Below are 12213 nucleotides of genomic sequence, written 5' to 3' on the forward strand. Positions count from 1 at the left end.
AAAAGAATGCTTTAAACTATAGTGTACTTGGTTGGGGTTTAAACTATAGTTGAAAGCTTGGTGGTGCCCAGCATATCTTTCCTCTTCCCCTCTGAAACTGTTATTAGTTGTCATTTTGTGGCTTGACTTCTATTTACAAGCTTGATCTCACAAAAAAATAAATATATCCATGTTTTAGTACATGAACCAAGAGACTTTGTTTTGATCCTGTGAGGAACAAACTTTATCAAACAGACATCTTCCACAGAGGATCTCCAATAAAGCATATTTTTTTTCTTGTGTCCTGACAACATTGTCTTAAACTTGTGCACAAACATAATTTCAGGGTGTTTATCTACTGGATTTTTTAAAATAAGTTTCTTCTCTGAAGAACTAGAGTGGGTTTTAAGTTTCAGTAAAGTATTTCATGTATAGACTCTTCGTTTATCTTCCATAAAGGTAAATTGTTTTCTCAAGTTTCTCTTTTAAGCCTCCATTTCAACATTCTTTCCACAAGGGAAATATTCCCAGAATGTTGTGGCTTTGGTTTTTTTTTTTGTCTTTGTTTTTCCTGCATAATATTCCTTTGTCATCTTACACAAAGTATGGCATAGTTGTTCAGTAAGGAAAGCGAAACAATTTTTGTTGAAGAAAAATCTCCCTATCTGAAATAAAAGATGTGTCATGCTTGAATATATATTCTGATATGCAAGAGCATGGACCATTCTGTAAAGCTTAATTTGACTTTCTGTGAATTAGGTGTTTTGGTGACTTCTGCCTGTCTGGAAAATCAAGGACAAAAACCAAGGCTCTTAACTTACAACTATAACAAGTGGAGGAGAGGGCATTTTGTTTAAAGTACTGATTTGTAAACTCAGAAGCCAGCTCAGCTGATTGATTAAAATTCAGCAGGTTCTATTTGCAACAACCCAGTGTAGAAATGTTTTTTTAATTATAGCTTGTTTTATAACAATGGATAGGATCTGTAGCCAAATCTGCCCCTGTGAGACATTCAGCAATGGAACAGTAGTATAATTATTTCTTGGATCCCTGATTAGCAAAAACAATACAACAGTTGTACGAAGCTTGAATGTCTGGTTTTCAGAATAAAACAATCTCACCATGCAAAAGCTCCTCTTAATGCTGATTTCTGTAACTTGTGGTTAGATTCAAACCCATAACAGGAAGTAAAATGCATTTTAGAAGCTAGCATACAATGGAAAGCACTGAAGAGTTTTTGAAAACCTGTATTTATATTTCCTACGTGAAAGTTCTCTTTCCAACACAACTTGTAACTCGTCTGCTGTAGGATATTTCAAACACTCAATATCACATGGCATGATCTTTCCTCTACCTTAGAAGTTCAGCACTCAGGACCACAACATAATTTACTCTATTTACAGCCCAATTTCTGCCTGTGTATGAGGGTTTCTGGGAAAATAAGGCAGCAAAAAGCTTTCTCACAAGCAGTGTCCAAACCTCACTGGTACTGGTCCACCTTCTCTAGAAATCCATGCTGTGGTAAAATTCCTACCAATTATTTTGCTTAAGTAAGGATTTCATAATTGTATCTTTAATGCTCTATGCCACTTTCCAAAGCAATAGATTTGTATGGAATGAATTACAAATTCTGGTATCAGAATACACTTCATGCAACTATGATTGTCCGAAATACTTTGGTACAAAACTTTTTTCAGCACTCAAAAATTGTGAAACTGCTTCAGATGTTTCTAGATTTTTCCTTTAATTTTCAATTAGAATTCAGAGAATCATAGAATCACTGAATTAAATTAAAATTGGTAGAAAGTACTAGGTATGCATTCGGTTTCATTGTAGCACAAAAGAAGCAGCTAGATCAGTTTCATGTGTGGTTGATTTGATATAATTTGGTTGTTACTATGATTAAAGAAAGTATCAGCTGGCTGACCACTGGTATGAAAAGAAAAAAAAAAAACCCACGTTCCTATTATGCTTGGACTGTCCTTTTATCAGCACCAGTTTGCTATCCTTTATCACTATCTAAGATTCAGAATTAATTCTTCTCTATACCTCTTGTGGGTGTGAAGTCATGCTTCACCTGGATGAGCTCTATAGAATCTGCTGAATTGGTGATTGAAAGAGCGATTCCATGTAACTGGTACCAGTTGTGGTCCTGATTTCTAAACTCAGCCCAGCTTCAAAACCATACTGAGTCAAATTGTTCTGAATTATATATTGAAATTACTTTGACACAGATTAAAGACCTATTATTTTGACTGAATTTTCCTTTCTATTTTGGGCTTCATACAACAATGATGTGATATTTCCTGATTAAAAATAAAGACTGAATGTTTTTCAGGACCTGAAGAAAACCCTTCTTTTTCCCCCTCTAAATGATGTTTTATGATTGAATATGCTACAGATCTTAGATTTGAATTTTGGCCAAGTGTTGCGGACCTGAACCATAACCCCACCTCATGCTGTATATAATCCTGCATATGTTGCAGCATAATGAAGATTGTAATTACTTGTTATCGTTTGTACCAGTATTGTACCAACTCATTACTCAGAATAACTTGATCCCATCTTTAGGTTAAAAAAAAATTCGAAGCTGCATTTGGTTGCAAAAGGAAGAAGATAAATACAGGCATAGTCTAAGCATGCTGTAGGATTCCCTTCTGAAAGAAGAATCCCTGATACTATAGTAGAGACAAGAAATTCAGTGTAAAAGTGAGGGGCTCAGCGCTGGATCAGGACCATGGGTCACAGCCTGACATTCAGCCTGTGTGCTGAATGCCAGCTGCTGGGGGCGTGCGTCTGTACCCTCCCCAGACCAGGTGTGCATGGTGCGTGAGAGTGAATTCACTGGCAAACTCCAAGCTGCACCAGCCAGCGAGTAGGAGGCGCTGGGTCTGGGCAGGGCTATCAGGCGGGTGGAGGGTCTGTGCTGGTATCTGAGGGGAGCTGTGACTGTAGGGTGCCTCTGGGACAGGTGTGTGAGTGCTGTGTGTGCAGCAACCACCCAGCTGGACCAGCTGGAGAGTCAGGGACCCAAGGGGCAGGTAAGGGTGGCTGGGATCTGGGCAGTGGTGCTGGGCAGGCAGAGGGGCTGTGCTGACACTTGGGTGATCCAAAAATGTGGATGTGCTGGTGAACCTGGGGAGTGTGGTGTGCGAGCTGCACTAGTGACCTTCTGCCTCTGCCAGCCCAAGAGGAGGAGGGGATGTGGCTGTCTGTGCTGAGTCTGGTGTGAGTCCTGAATGTGAGTGCTGCTGAAAGCAGTGCCTGGTCTGTGGCGCTGTGTTTCATGTGTGTGTGTTTCATGTGTGTGTCTGGGATACATGCTGTTTTGGTGCTGCAGCAGCTTTGCTAGCTCAAAGGGGAAAGTGGCAGACATATTCCTCAGCCTGGGCAGAAACTTGGGTCCCTGGCCATTGGGCTGGGCTCCAGTGGCCAGGCAGGAGGATCCTGGACCAGGCAGCCAGAGGAGGTGGCTGTATATCATATAACTTAACACCATCATAAGCTCTCAGTAGGTTGAGTGACAGTCTTCCCTTGTAATTAATGTATATGCCTAAGCCTAAGTATTTGCTTCTAGTGTCTCTTTGTAGAAGGCTTTTTCCCCCCCATTGCTTTGATGGCATAGCTTAGTCTAAAGTTTCTTGGTGGACTTGCTGTCCATTCATCACCTCTGGAACTGGATCACTGTTTACTTGACCTTTAGATTTATAGTTTAAAGTATGGATTTAAAAATTTATAGCACCATCAGCAAAGAAGTTGCCAGTATTGGTGTTAGGCCTGTGTCACTTTACTGGCTGACTGGTCCCTGTCAGTGTAGAGTCAGAGCAGATTTTGACGAGTATGAGGATCTTTTGTTACCCAAGATCATTATTTTTAATACATAACTCATGAAACTAGCCATTTTTGTAATTATGTCTTTTTCTTTTTGTTTAGGTGGTCAATTAATTATAGGGGTTAATTATTTTGCAGAATCTTAAACTGAAATGTTCACAACCTCCCTTACTTTAAGGATTTATTTTCTCAGTCATAATTTCTCATAGAGTTTTTTTAGTGAAAAAAGTAAAAGAAAATAATCTCCTTTTCCTGTGCCTTTTACTGATTTTCCTAGTGACAGAAGGTCTTACTTTGGAAAAACAGATCTCTAAATTTGGGTTACTGAAAATAAATGCAGAAAGAGAAGATTTTAAGCTCTGTAGTTAGCTATATTTCTATTTTGTTCATATTAAAAGGAAAATGCCTGCTAGCAATTCCAATAAAATTGTTCAGGGTGGCAATTCTAGAATGAAAAAGCTGTAAGAAGGTAAGAAAGCAAAAGTTTGCTTAGTGATAGTATATAAAGTGACGGTATATAAAGCGATAGTATATGAAGCTAGGACCTCTGTTGATGTAAATGAATACAACTCAATGACTGAGAGTATCTATTTGGTTTTGCTACCACTGGATTCTAATCCTAAAGCTAGAAAAGGAACTTAAACGAAAAATGCTAATTATAAAACCACAGCCCAGAGCAAGTAGTATGACATTTATTTCTATACTGAATTACACAGTAATCCAGAATTGACTTAATCAACTATCTATGTCCACCCAAGGGAGATGAATAAAAAGAAACCTGGTAGAGGATATTGATCATCATATAAAATGGTAGCAATTACCATTAACAAATGGTTTTTAATAAGCAAACAGACAGTTAGTACTATTAACTTGAGGTTTTCCTCATCACAAGAAAAAAAAAAAAAGTGAGGAAAAAAAAGAGTCAGGGCCTGATGCTTTTTCCATTAATTTCAGGAAAACTTACTTGAATTTTGGATGGCTACAAGACACCTGATTTTAATTTCTTTAAAAATGGTAACTAGTGGAAGATATCCGTATCTTCCTAATGCTCTTTTCTCTAGTGACTTTGTAGAAATCTTGAATGTTTAGCTTAGATATAACCCTTAACTTTCAGATAGCTGATATTGATAAGAAAGCAACCACTAAACTAAACAGTTATTAAGCTGAAGGCAAACTTTATGAATCTCTTCTTTATTCTAAAACGATCTAGCTAACCAGACCACCCAGGCTCCCTGCTGCTGAAGCTGATTTTTGTGGGAAGATGTGCTTAACTTAATTTAACCACTCTCTTGAGATACTCTTGAACTAGTTGTTTCCACTGCTTCAGAGTTGCAGTGCTTTGATCCATGAAGACCTATAATATTCTTTTCATGAATCCCACAGTTGTGGTTGCTAAACAATTCTCAGCAGTGCTATCGGCTCTGGAGCTCATGGGGAATCACTGTATCGTTATGTGGCTACAATTCACAAAGTCAGGTTATTTCTCCAGATGAGACAGGTTCAGATCAATAACAGTTAACTAATCCAAGTGTATACTGCAGGTTCTTTTTTTTTTTTTTTTTTCTTTTGAGATGACTGTGGGTTTGGTTTTTTTAAAATAAGTTCAGGAAAATTTGTAATTCTGTCTCTCATTCATAGTGGTTTTTGAACAAAGTATGCACTGCTTATTTTTCTTTCTCTTACAAGAGTGAAAATTACTTATTCCATCATTGCATTCTATGATTCTTTGCTGACCATTGTAATTGCACAGATATATTATCAAACCGAAATGTTTATTTTAGTTTGATAATTGATATCAGTTAAATTTCCTTATAGATATGCATTTAGATATCCTCCTATTCCTGCAAGATGACAAAATTTTTTATTGGTTTGTTTAACTTTGCGAACTTTTTTTTCCTGTATGAATAGTGATAGTACAGGTTTTAACCTCAGAAATATATTCTTATTACATTTTCTGATATAATTAGCTTTTCATAACATAGTTTGCAACAGCTTCTGGTTCTTAAAGAGAGTTTTTATAGATCATACCTTTAAAATGATGAAAAATATACCTAAATACTGATAATTTTCTTATGAGAAGCTTACTTCACAGATGAGCATGTGCAGACCTTTGAAATTTGGCTTTCCTGCCTGCCATCTTCCCTGGGTTGCTGTGAAAGCAAGTTAAAAGAAAAAATAAAACAAGCAAATATGATATTAACAATTGCCTCATATGCGTTAACAGGAATCTATTTGTATGTCAAAAGCTAAAAAAAAACCAACCAACCAATCAAAAAAAAAAAAAAAAAGGAAAAAAGTCAGGAGAACAGAAGAGCACTAATCAGTGTGTCCTATGCTCTTCTTTGTAGTCCCAGCGCCGTGTTACATTTCACCTCCCTGATGGCTCCCAGGAAAGCTGCAGTGACAGTGGTCTGGGAGACCACGAGCCGGTGGGTGGTGGAACCCTGATCTCACACCCTCTCCCTCTGGTTCCGCCGCAGGACGAATTCTACGACCAGGCTTCACCGGACAAGAGGACTGAAGCTGATGGCAACTCCGACCCCAACTCGGGTGAGTCACTATCAGTGCTCTGCTTATCTGAGTTGCTTTAGTAACTGGGTTACTTTCTTTTTTATCCCTTTGAGCTCTGCAATGCTAAAGATGTTTTTAAGCATGTGCATGAATATTTGGTCTTGTCAGCTCATAATGATTGTTAGGAAATAATGTAGTTTACCTGAAATGCCTCATGTTGTAGTTTAACTGTAGAAACAAAAGTATATCCAGTAAGAAAAAAAACCTCCATACTAATTGCACAGTAAGCGAGAACAGCTGGGAAGAAGGGCCTCCTACAAGGTAGCGGGTTTTTCTTGGTGAATGCAATGCCGTTGCTATTTAGCACTGGACTTTGTGTTAGGAAAGTCTTCTAAACACAAATTTAAAGAGCAAGGAAACAGAGGTGACACTATCTGTTAGACTAACATAGAAAAGAGTAGATCAGTGAAGCACTGAAAAATTTCAAGAATCCAGATTTCTACTACACACCTACAATTCTCCCTTCTAGCAACAAGAAACACAGGGTTTCTTTGTTGGATTGGAATGGCATGATGTTCTGTTGGAATGTGGAGACTTGAACATGCTGAAAACTGGCGGTGGGGAGATGTGGACGGGGGGACAGTAACACTGCCCTTAAACCTCTTGTTTTCCCTCTAGAATATGGAGACAAAGGTTAAAAGTTTTATCTATGCTCTTGGAAAGTAATAGAACTTGAGTTCTCTTGCACCCCAGGAACTATGATCTTAAACCCTAAATCTTTAGAAATACAAAGAACTATAAAAGAATAACAACCGTGAATGGGCTGACTTTTGAGCAAGAATGTATGTCTACTTAAGCAAGTGAGAAGCTTAAGTGGAATTATCCTGTTAATTCTCTGACCATGTATGAGACGTGTGAAAGATTTAACAAAATCAGAGAGGAATTTTAAGGCAGCATGGCATGTTGGCACTGTCACATTGGCTTCACTGACTGAATTGCACATCTCTTCAAAATGTGATATGAAAATCCTCCAGGAGTTAGGAAAAATGGTCTGAGTCAACTTTATACCAAGTTATTAAAAATGTGGTTTTTAGAAATTTTGTCAAGTACATTGTGCAAATATAGTATATAAATAATGATTATCTATTCGTACCTGATACAGAGACTAATAGAAGATTAGGCAGAGTGAATAAGTGTTCTTAAAAGCTATATGAAAATTTTTAATATGTCTGTGGTTACACCTGGTTTAGCATTGGGGATGCTAAATTCATGGCAAATTCATGAAAATCTAACCATCGAGCTGTACTGATGATCAGTGAATTATTGAATTATAGTCTTTTCCACATTCATCAGACTGAATTAGGACAGACGTTGAAATAATGCATTCCAGATCTCATCAAGTCTCACAAACTAAGAAGGGAATGATATGTCCGTTACTGTGACAGAAATCGTCCTAGGAAAACCTAAGCTAGGAAGAGAGTGATGGCACCCATTAGATGCATTTGCTTTTTATATCTTACTCAGTATCAAGCTATTGCCTAGGCATTGTGTCAAAAGTTATTTTGCTACTGGAGGCACAAATTTTTGGAAGAGATGTGAAATGGAGTTTAAAGCAGTTTATGGTTATTGACAATCCTGTGCCGATTTTCAGAAGAGAATAATGCTATCTGGTAATTGGGAAAAATTACTTCATGGATATTTATATATGTTCATGGTTAAAATAACTGATGTAGTATCATTTCAACATTGTATTCTTTGACACTTATAAACTGCATTTCTAGTTCTATTTCAGTGAAATGTTAAATGGGTGTATTTAATGGTAGAGGTAGTTTCGTTTCAGTGGCTGTTTAAGGATTGCTGTTTATGAAAGTACTTGGGGCATGCTGAGGTAAAAGATACAGCTATAAAGTAAGGAATAAGTCTTAATGGAGAGTCATAGTGTTACCATGTACATGTACTACTGCTACTTTTGGATTATAAATGTGGCAGAACATTTTTATTTTAAATGTTTTAAGTGAAGAGAAAGAAAAGTGCTTATGGGAACATTTTCTAATGATCTTCAAGAAAAAAATCTACACTAAAAATGAGATTTGTCCCACTGTATTTTTATGAAAGTTCATTCTAAGTAAAAGTTTGTTTCAGCTCACGGGAATATGATATTAATCTTTATAGTAAAGTCTTTGCCTCATGGTGAGAGCAATTTTGGTTAATGGCTTTAATGCTCGGTGAATTGTGCAATTTATTATTGTACACTGTGAAGTTATATGAATAAAAATGCAGCCATTGTTTCTCAATATTAGTATGCTGCTATTTTAGTTATATTTGAAGAGTAATCAAGGGCCAGGTCTTCAAAACCTGAAACAGGGGGGAAAAAAAAAAGCTAAAAATCTTGATAACTTATTACACAAAGGTATGAGAAACCTTGTTGCCATATTTTCTTGCAATCATTAGCTTCTACAGAGACTGAAGAGCTACAATTACATGATTTAATGAAAGATATGTACACAGCGAGAGTACATTCATCTAACTAATCTTAAAATAGTGAGATCTCTAACTTGAAGAAACTGAAGTGAAGAGAGGTACCAATGACACTAGTATTGTCAGCCACACACCTTCACTGTGGTTTTGAAGGAAAGGTAACAAGGTAGAAATATGAAGTAAAAAATAAAATTTATATGAACTTTTAGAATCACATGTGTAGTCCAAGTTTGGTTTGTATCACTCAAAATTGTCTTCATTGTCAGAGGACTATGATGTTAACCTGCCAGTTAGTTGCAACTTCCTTGTATTTCAGCTTTGTCTCATTTACACCCTGATGCACTTTACAAAAATTCTTCCATCAGTGAGCAACAATTCACCGTGTTTAAAAACAATATAACATTACAGAGTGACACCAGCACTGAGGTTTTGTTATGCATTATTAAGTGATAACAACAAGTAATTCAAATTTACTACAGGAAGTCTCATTATTCAAGAGTCATGGTTATGATGATTTAATTTTGCATAAAATATTGATTTGTAAGGCAAGCTTTGTGTATATTACAACATCTTATTGCATTTAAATGCAGTGATTAACAACCTTAGTCTTGTCTTGCTGACCATGACTTTGCCAAATGCATGGGTCAATAGGAAGAGAAAGCAGCATGACATACCTGGCTACGCTGTCACAATGATGACAAAAAAAAGTTTGTAAATATTATAGTGTTGAGAGTCTGTAAACAAACAAACAAAACAAGGCGCATGCTAAAAAGGAGATTCTATCATTTTCTGGAAACTAATGGCTTTGAATACTCTGAACTGTGCCTTGGTGTATGGAATGCTGACCTTACGTGTTCTCCAAAGGAACACCATCTTTTGCATTTGAAAGGCTTGTATATAACACTTTCTATGAAAACTAAAGGAAGATAGCAGCTGATTAAAGTTCTTTACCTTTTGGTGTGTCAGTTAAGAACACAGAAAACATAAAGTTTCTTTAGGATCTAAAAAAAAAAGGTCACTGTAAGATGGCATGACTTCATAGACTGTCTTATTACCAAAATTCCTGCTTTTCAATGATTTTAAATGTGCATATTAAGAAATGAACATTTAACACAAACATCTTTATCATCAGTTACAGCAGAAGTGTACAGCTGTCTGATGTATTCTAGTGTGGATTATTTCTTTAGTAATCACACAAAACTGTGTTTTTCTTTGCCAACAGTCAGGCTCAGAGTGTTATTTTTCACTATTATATGTGTGTTTTCTGTAGACATAAAAAAAACAACCCACCTTATTAGTGAAGAATTTAACTGTGGCTTAGTAAAGGTTGTCAGGGACTTAAATTTAAATTGGAATTGTTAAAGTATCTAAGGATTTCATGCAGCAGAGCTGTGCGATAGAACTGTATGAAGGAAAAATGTGCCTCCTAGTGTAAAGAAGGGGAAAAATGCAGTTTAATGAAAAAGCTTGATAAATCACATTTTTATAGCTGCAAGCTGTGGATGTGATTCATTTTTCTTCAAAGAGATAAAGAGGAATAGCATATATTTAGTAGAGTGTTAGACCTGCTCTAGGGAGAAAGCCTCCTATACACTGTGGATGAATCTATGCAATAATTCCAATGGTTTAAAACCAGACAGGAATACAATATTTATGTCTTCTGTTGTTTATAGAACTAAGTAAATGCTTGCCTAATTTCTACACTTCATTAATAAGTATTATCAATATATGTTACATAACACAAAATAATAGCTTTATAAAAATAAGGAGCTGTAGAAAAAATTGTAACAAAAACACTTAGTAAAAAGGATGACCTTCAAATTAAGTAGAATATTCCATTATGTCCTAAATTATTAATTACAAATTACAAAGCAATTCCATATTCTTGGAAATCATTTTATTATGCTGCCTATCAATAATATTGTTTGTGGATAGCTTTTTCATTTCCAGTACATTGAAAATTTTATGGATAAATGTGGCTGATAAATACCTGAATTCCCACATTTTAATAAACCCAATACTATGGTAGTTTATCCAAGTGATGTCAGGGGTATTAAATCATACTATAATTCCAGTAATAAGCAGGAATATGTCTGTGGCAGTGGTTTAATTATGATTAAAGTTCAGAGTAAAGGCAAGACTGTCTTGTATTACACTTGGTCATATGATAGGGTCCCATGTGGAGAAGCTAAGCCTTTCATGCAGAGAGCTTTGGTTTTACAGTGTCACAATCATTACACCCAGTGGCTGATGATGATTTAACCTTGCAGGCATACCCTCTGCTTAATCCTGCCTTTCATTTTATTGCCTCAGAAGTTTCACGTCTTACTTGGCAATATTGGAGTCCATAGCTGAACATCCTAAGGTGTAGGAAGAAATGTTACTTTGTCAATGCTTAGCTCTAGATAAATCACTGTCCATAGTTATTCTTGTGTTTTTATAATATGAGACTCTATGTATGTGAACTAAAATAGGAACATTTGCCTTTGAGTCATTTCCTCCATTTCATTAAACACAAGTTCATACCTCACACAGAATCTAACACTGTCACATTTAGCTGCAGGCAAGTAGGAGTAAGAACAACTGGAGTCAAGTTGTGAATTAGCCTACTGAAGAGCTATAAAATAGTCTGAATTCAATCTTAGCTCATGCCCTTATTTCTTTAAAAAGATAAATAAAATCTGAAAGATACAAGAGGTATTGCTATCTCTTTACATCTCTTTGTTGCCTCATTACAATGAGGATTTTAAAACTGTCCTGGTTTAGAAAAGCCACTGTTACATCTATTCATGTTTTACTCTCTTTCCCCCCTTACCCCAAAGCTAATTGGAGCATAAATCAGGATGGCATAGACACTGAATGGGCAGCAAGATGAGAACTTGTCCCATCACTTCTCTAAGATGTACACCTAATGTGTCTGAACTTTCCATCTGCTGCTGCTGCCATCCAAGATGAGGTGGTCCTCAGGTCCTCAGCAGTGAGCTGAAAAGGCTAGATGGGGCATTTGGACTATGTAAGACTTGTAAGAGAAAATTAGAAGGGTTAATAGGGTTACTTTGCTTAGTATTTGTGAGACAAATTTGAAGTGCCAAGTCCAGTGCTTGGCTTCCCAGTATGGAAGAGAAATGGAAATATGGAGCGAGTCCAGCAAAGGCCCACAAAGGTGATTAAAGTATTAGAGTATCTGTCACTTGAAGAGATGCTGAGAGAAATGGCACTGTTCATCCTGGAGAAGAGAAGGCTTAGAAAGGATCTTATTAAAGTGTAAAAATCATGATGGTGTGCGGGGAAGGAGAATAGAGATAGAGGCAGACTTTTCTCAGTGGTATACCAAATGAAAGAAGGGGCAATAGGGAAAAACTGAAATACAAAGCGATTCTCTTTAAACATAATGAAAAAAACCCCACTCACACT

At 36.5% G+C, this 12213-nt stretch overlaps 1 protein-coding gene across 4 annotated transcripts in view; it reads left to right on the forward strand.

Annotated features, from left to right (window-relative positions):
- PCDH9 (protocadherin 9) overlaps positions 1-12213 on the forward strand; it is a 779374-nt gene that overhangs the window by 457377 nt on the left and 309784 nt on the right. For 3 of the 4 annotated variants that reach the window (XR_003989991.1, XM_030476037.1, XM_030476039.1), the window contains exon 3: positions 6159-6360. Coding sequence is in view for 3 of the 4 variants with exons in the window: in XM_030476037.1 (XP_030331897.1) it covers positions 6159-6360 (202 nt within the window). In the remaining variant the exon portion in view is untranslated. The remainder of the gene's footprint in view (positions 1-6158; positions 6361-12213) is intronic. The other variant, XM_030476038.1, reaches the window with a different exon arrangement.

Source organism: Strigops habroptila, chromosome 2, assembly GCF_004027225.2.
Source record: "Strigops habroptila isolate Jane chromosome 2, bStrHab1.2.pri, whole genome shotgun sequence".
In the NCBI taxonomy this organism is placed as follows: domain Eukaryota; kingdom Metazoa; phylum Chordata; class Aves; order Psittaciformes; family Psittacidae; genus Strigops; species Strigops habroptila.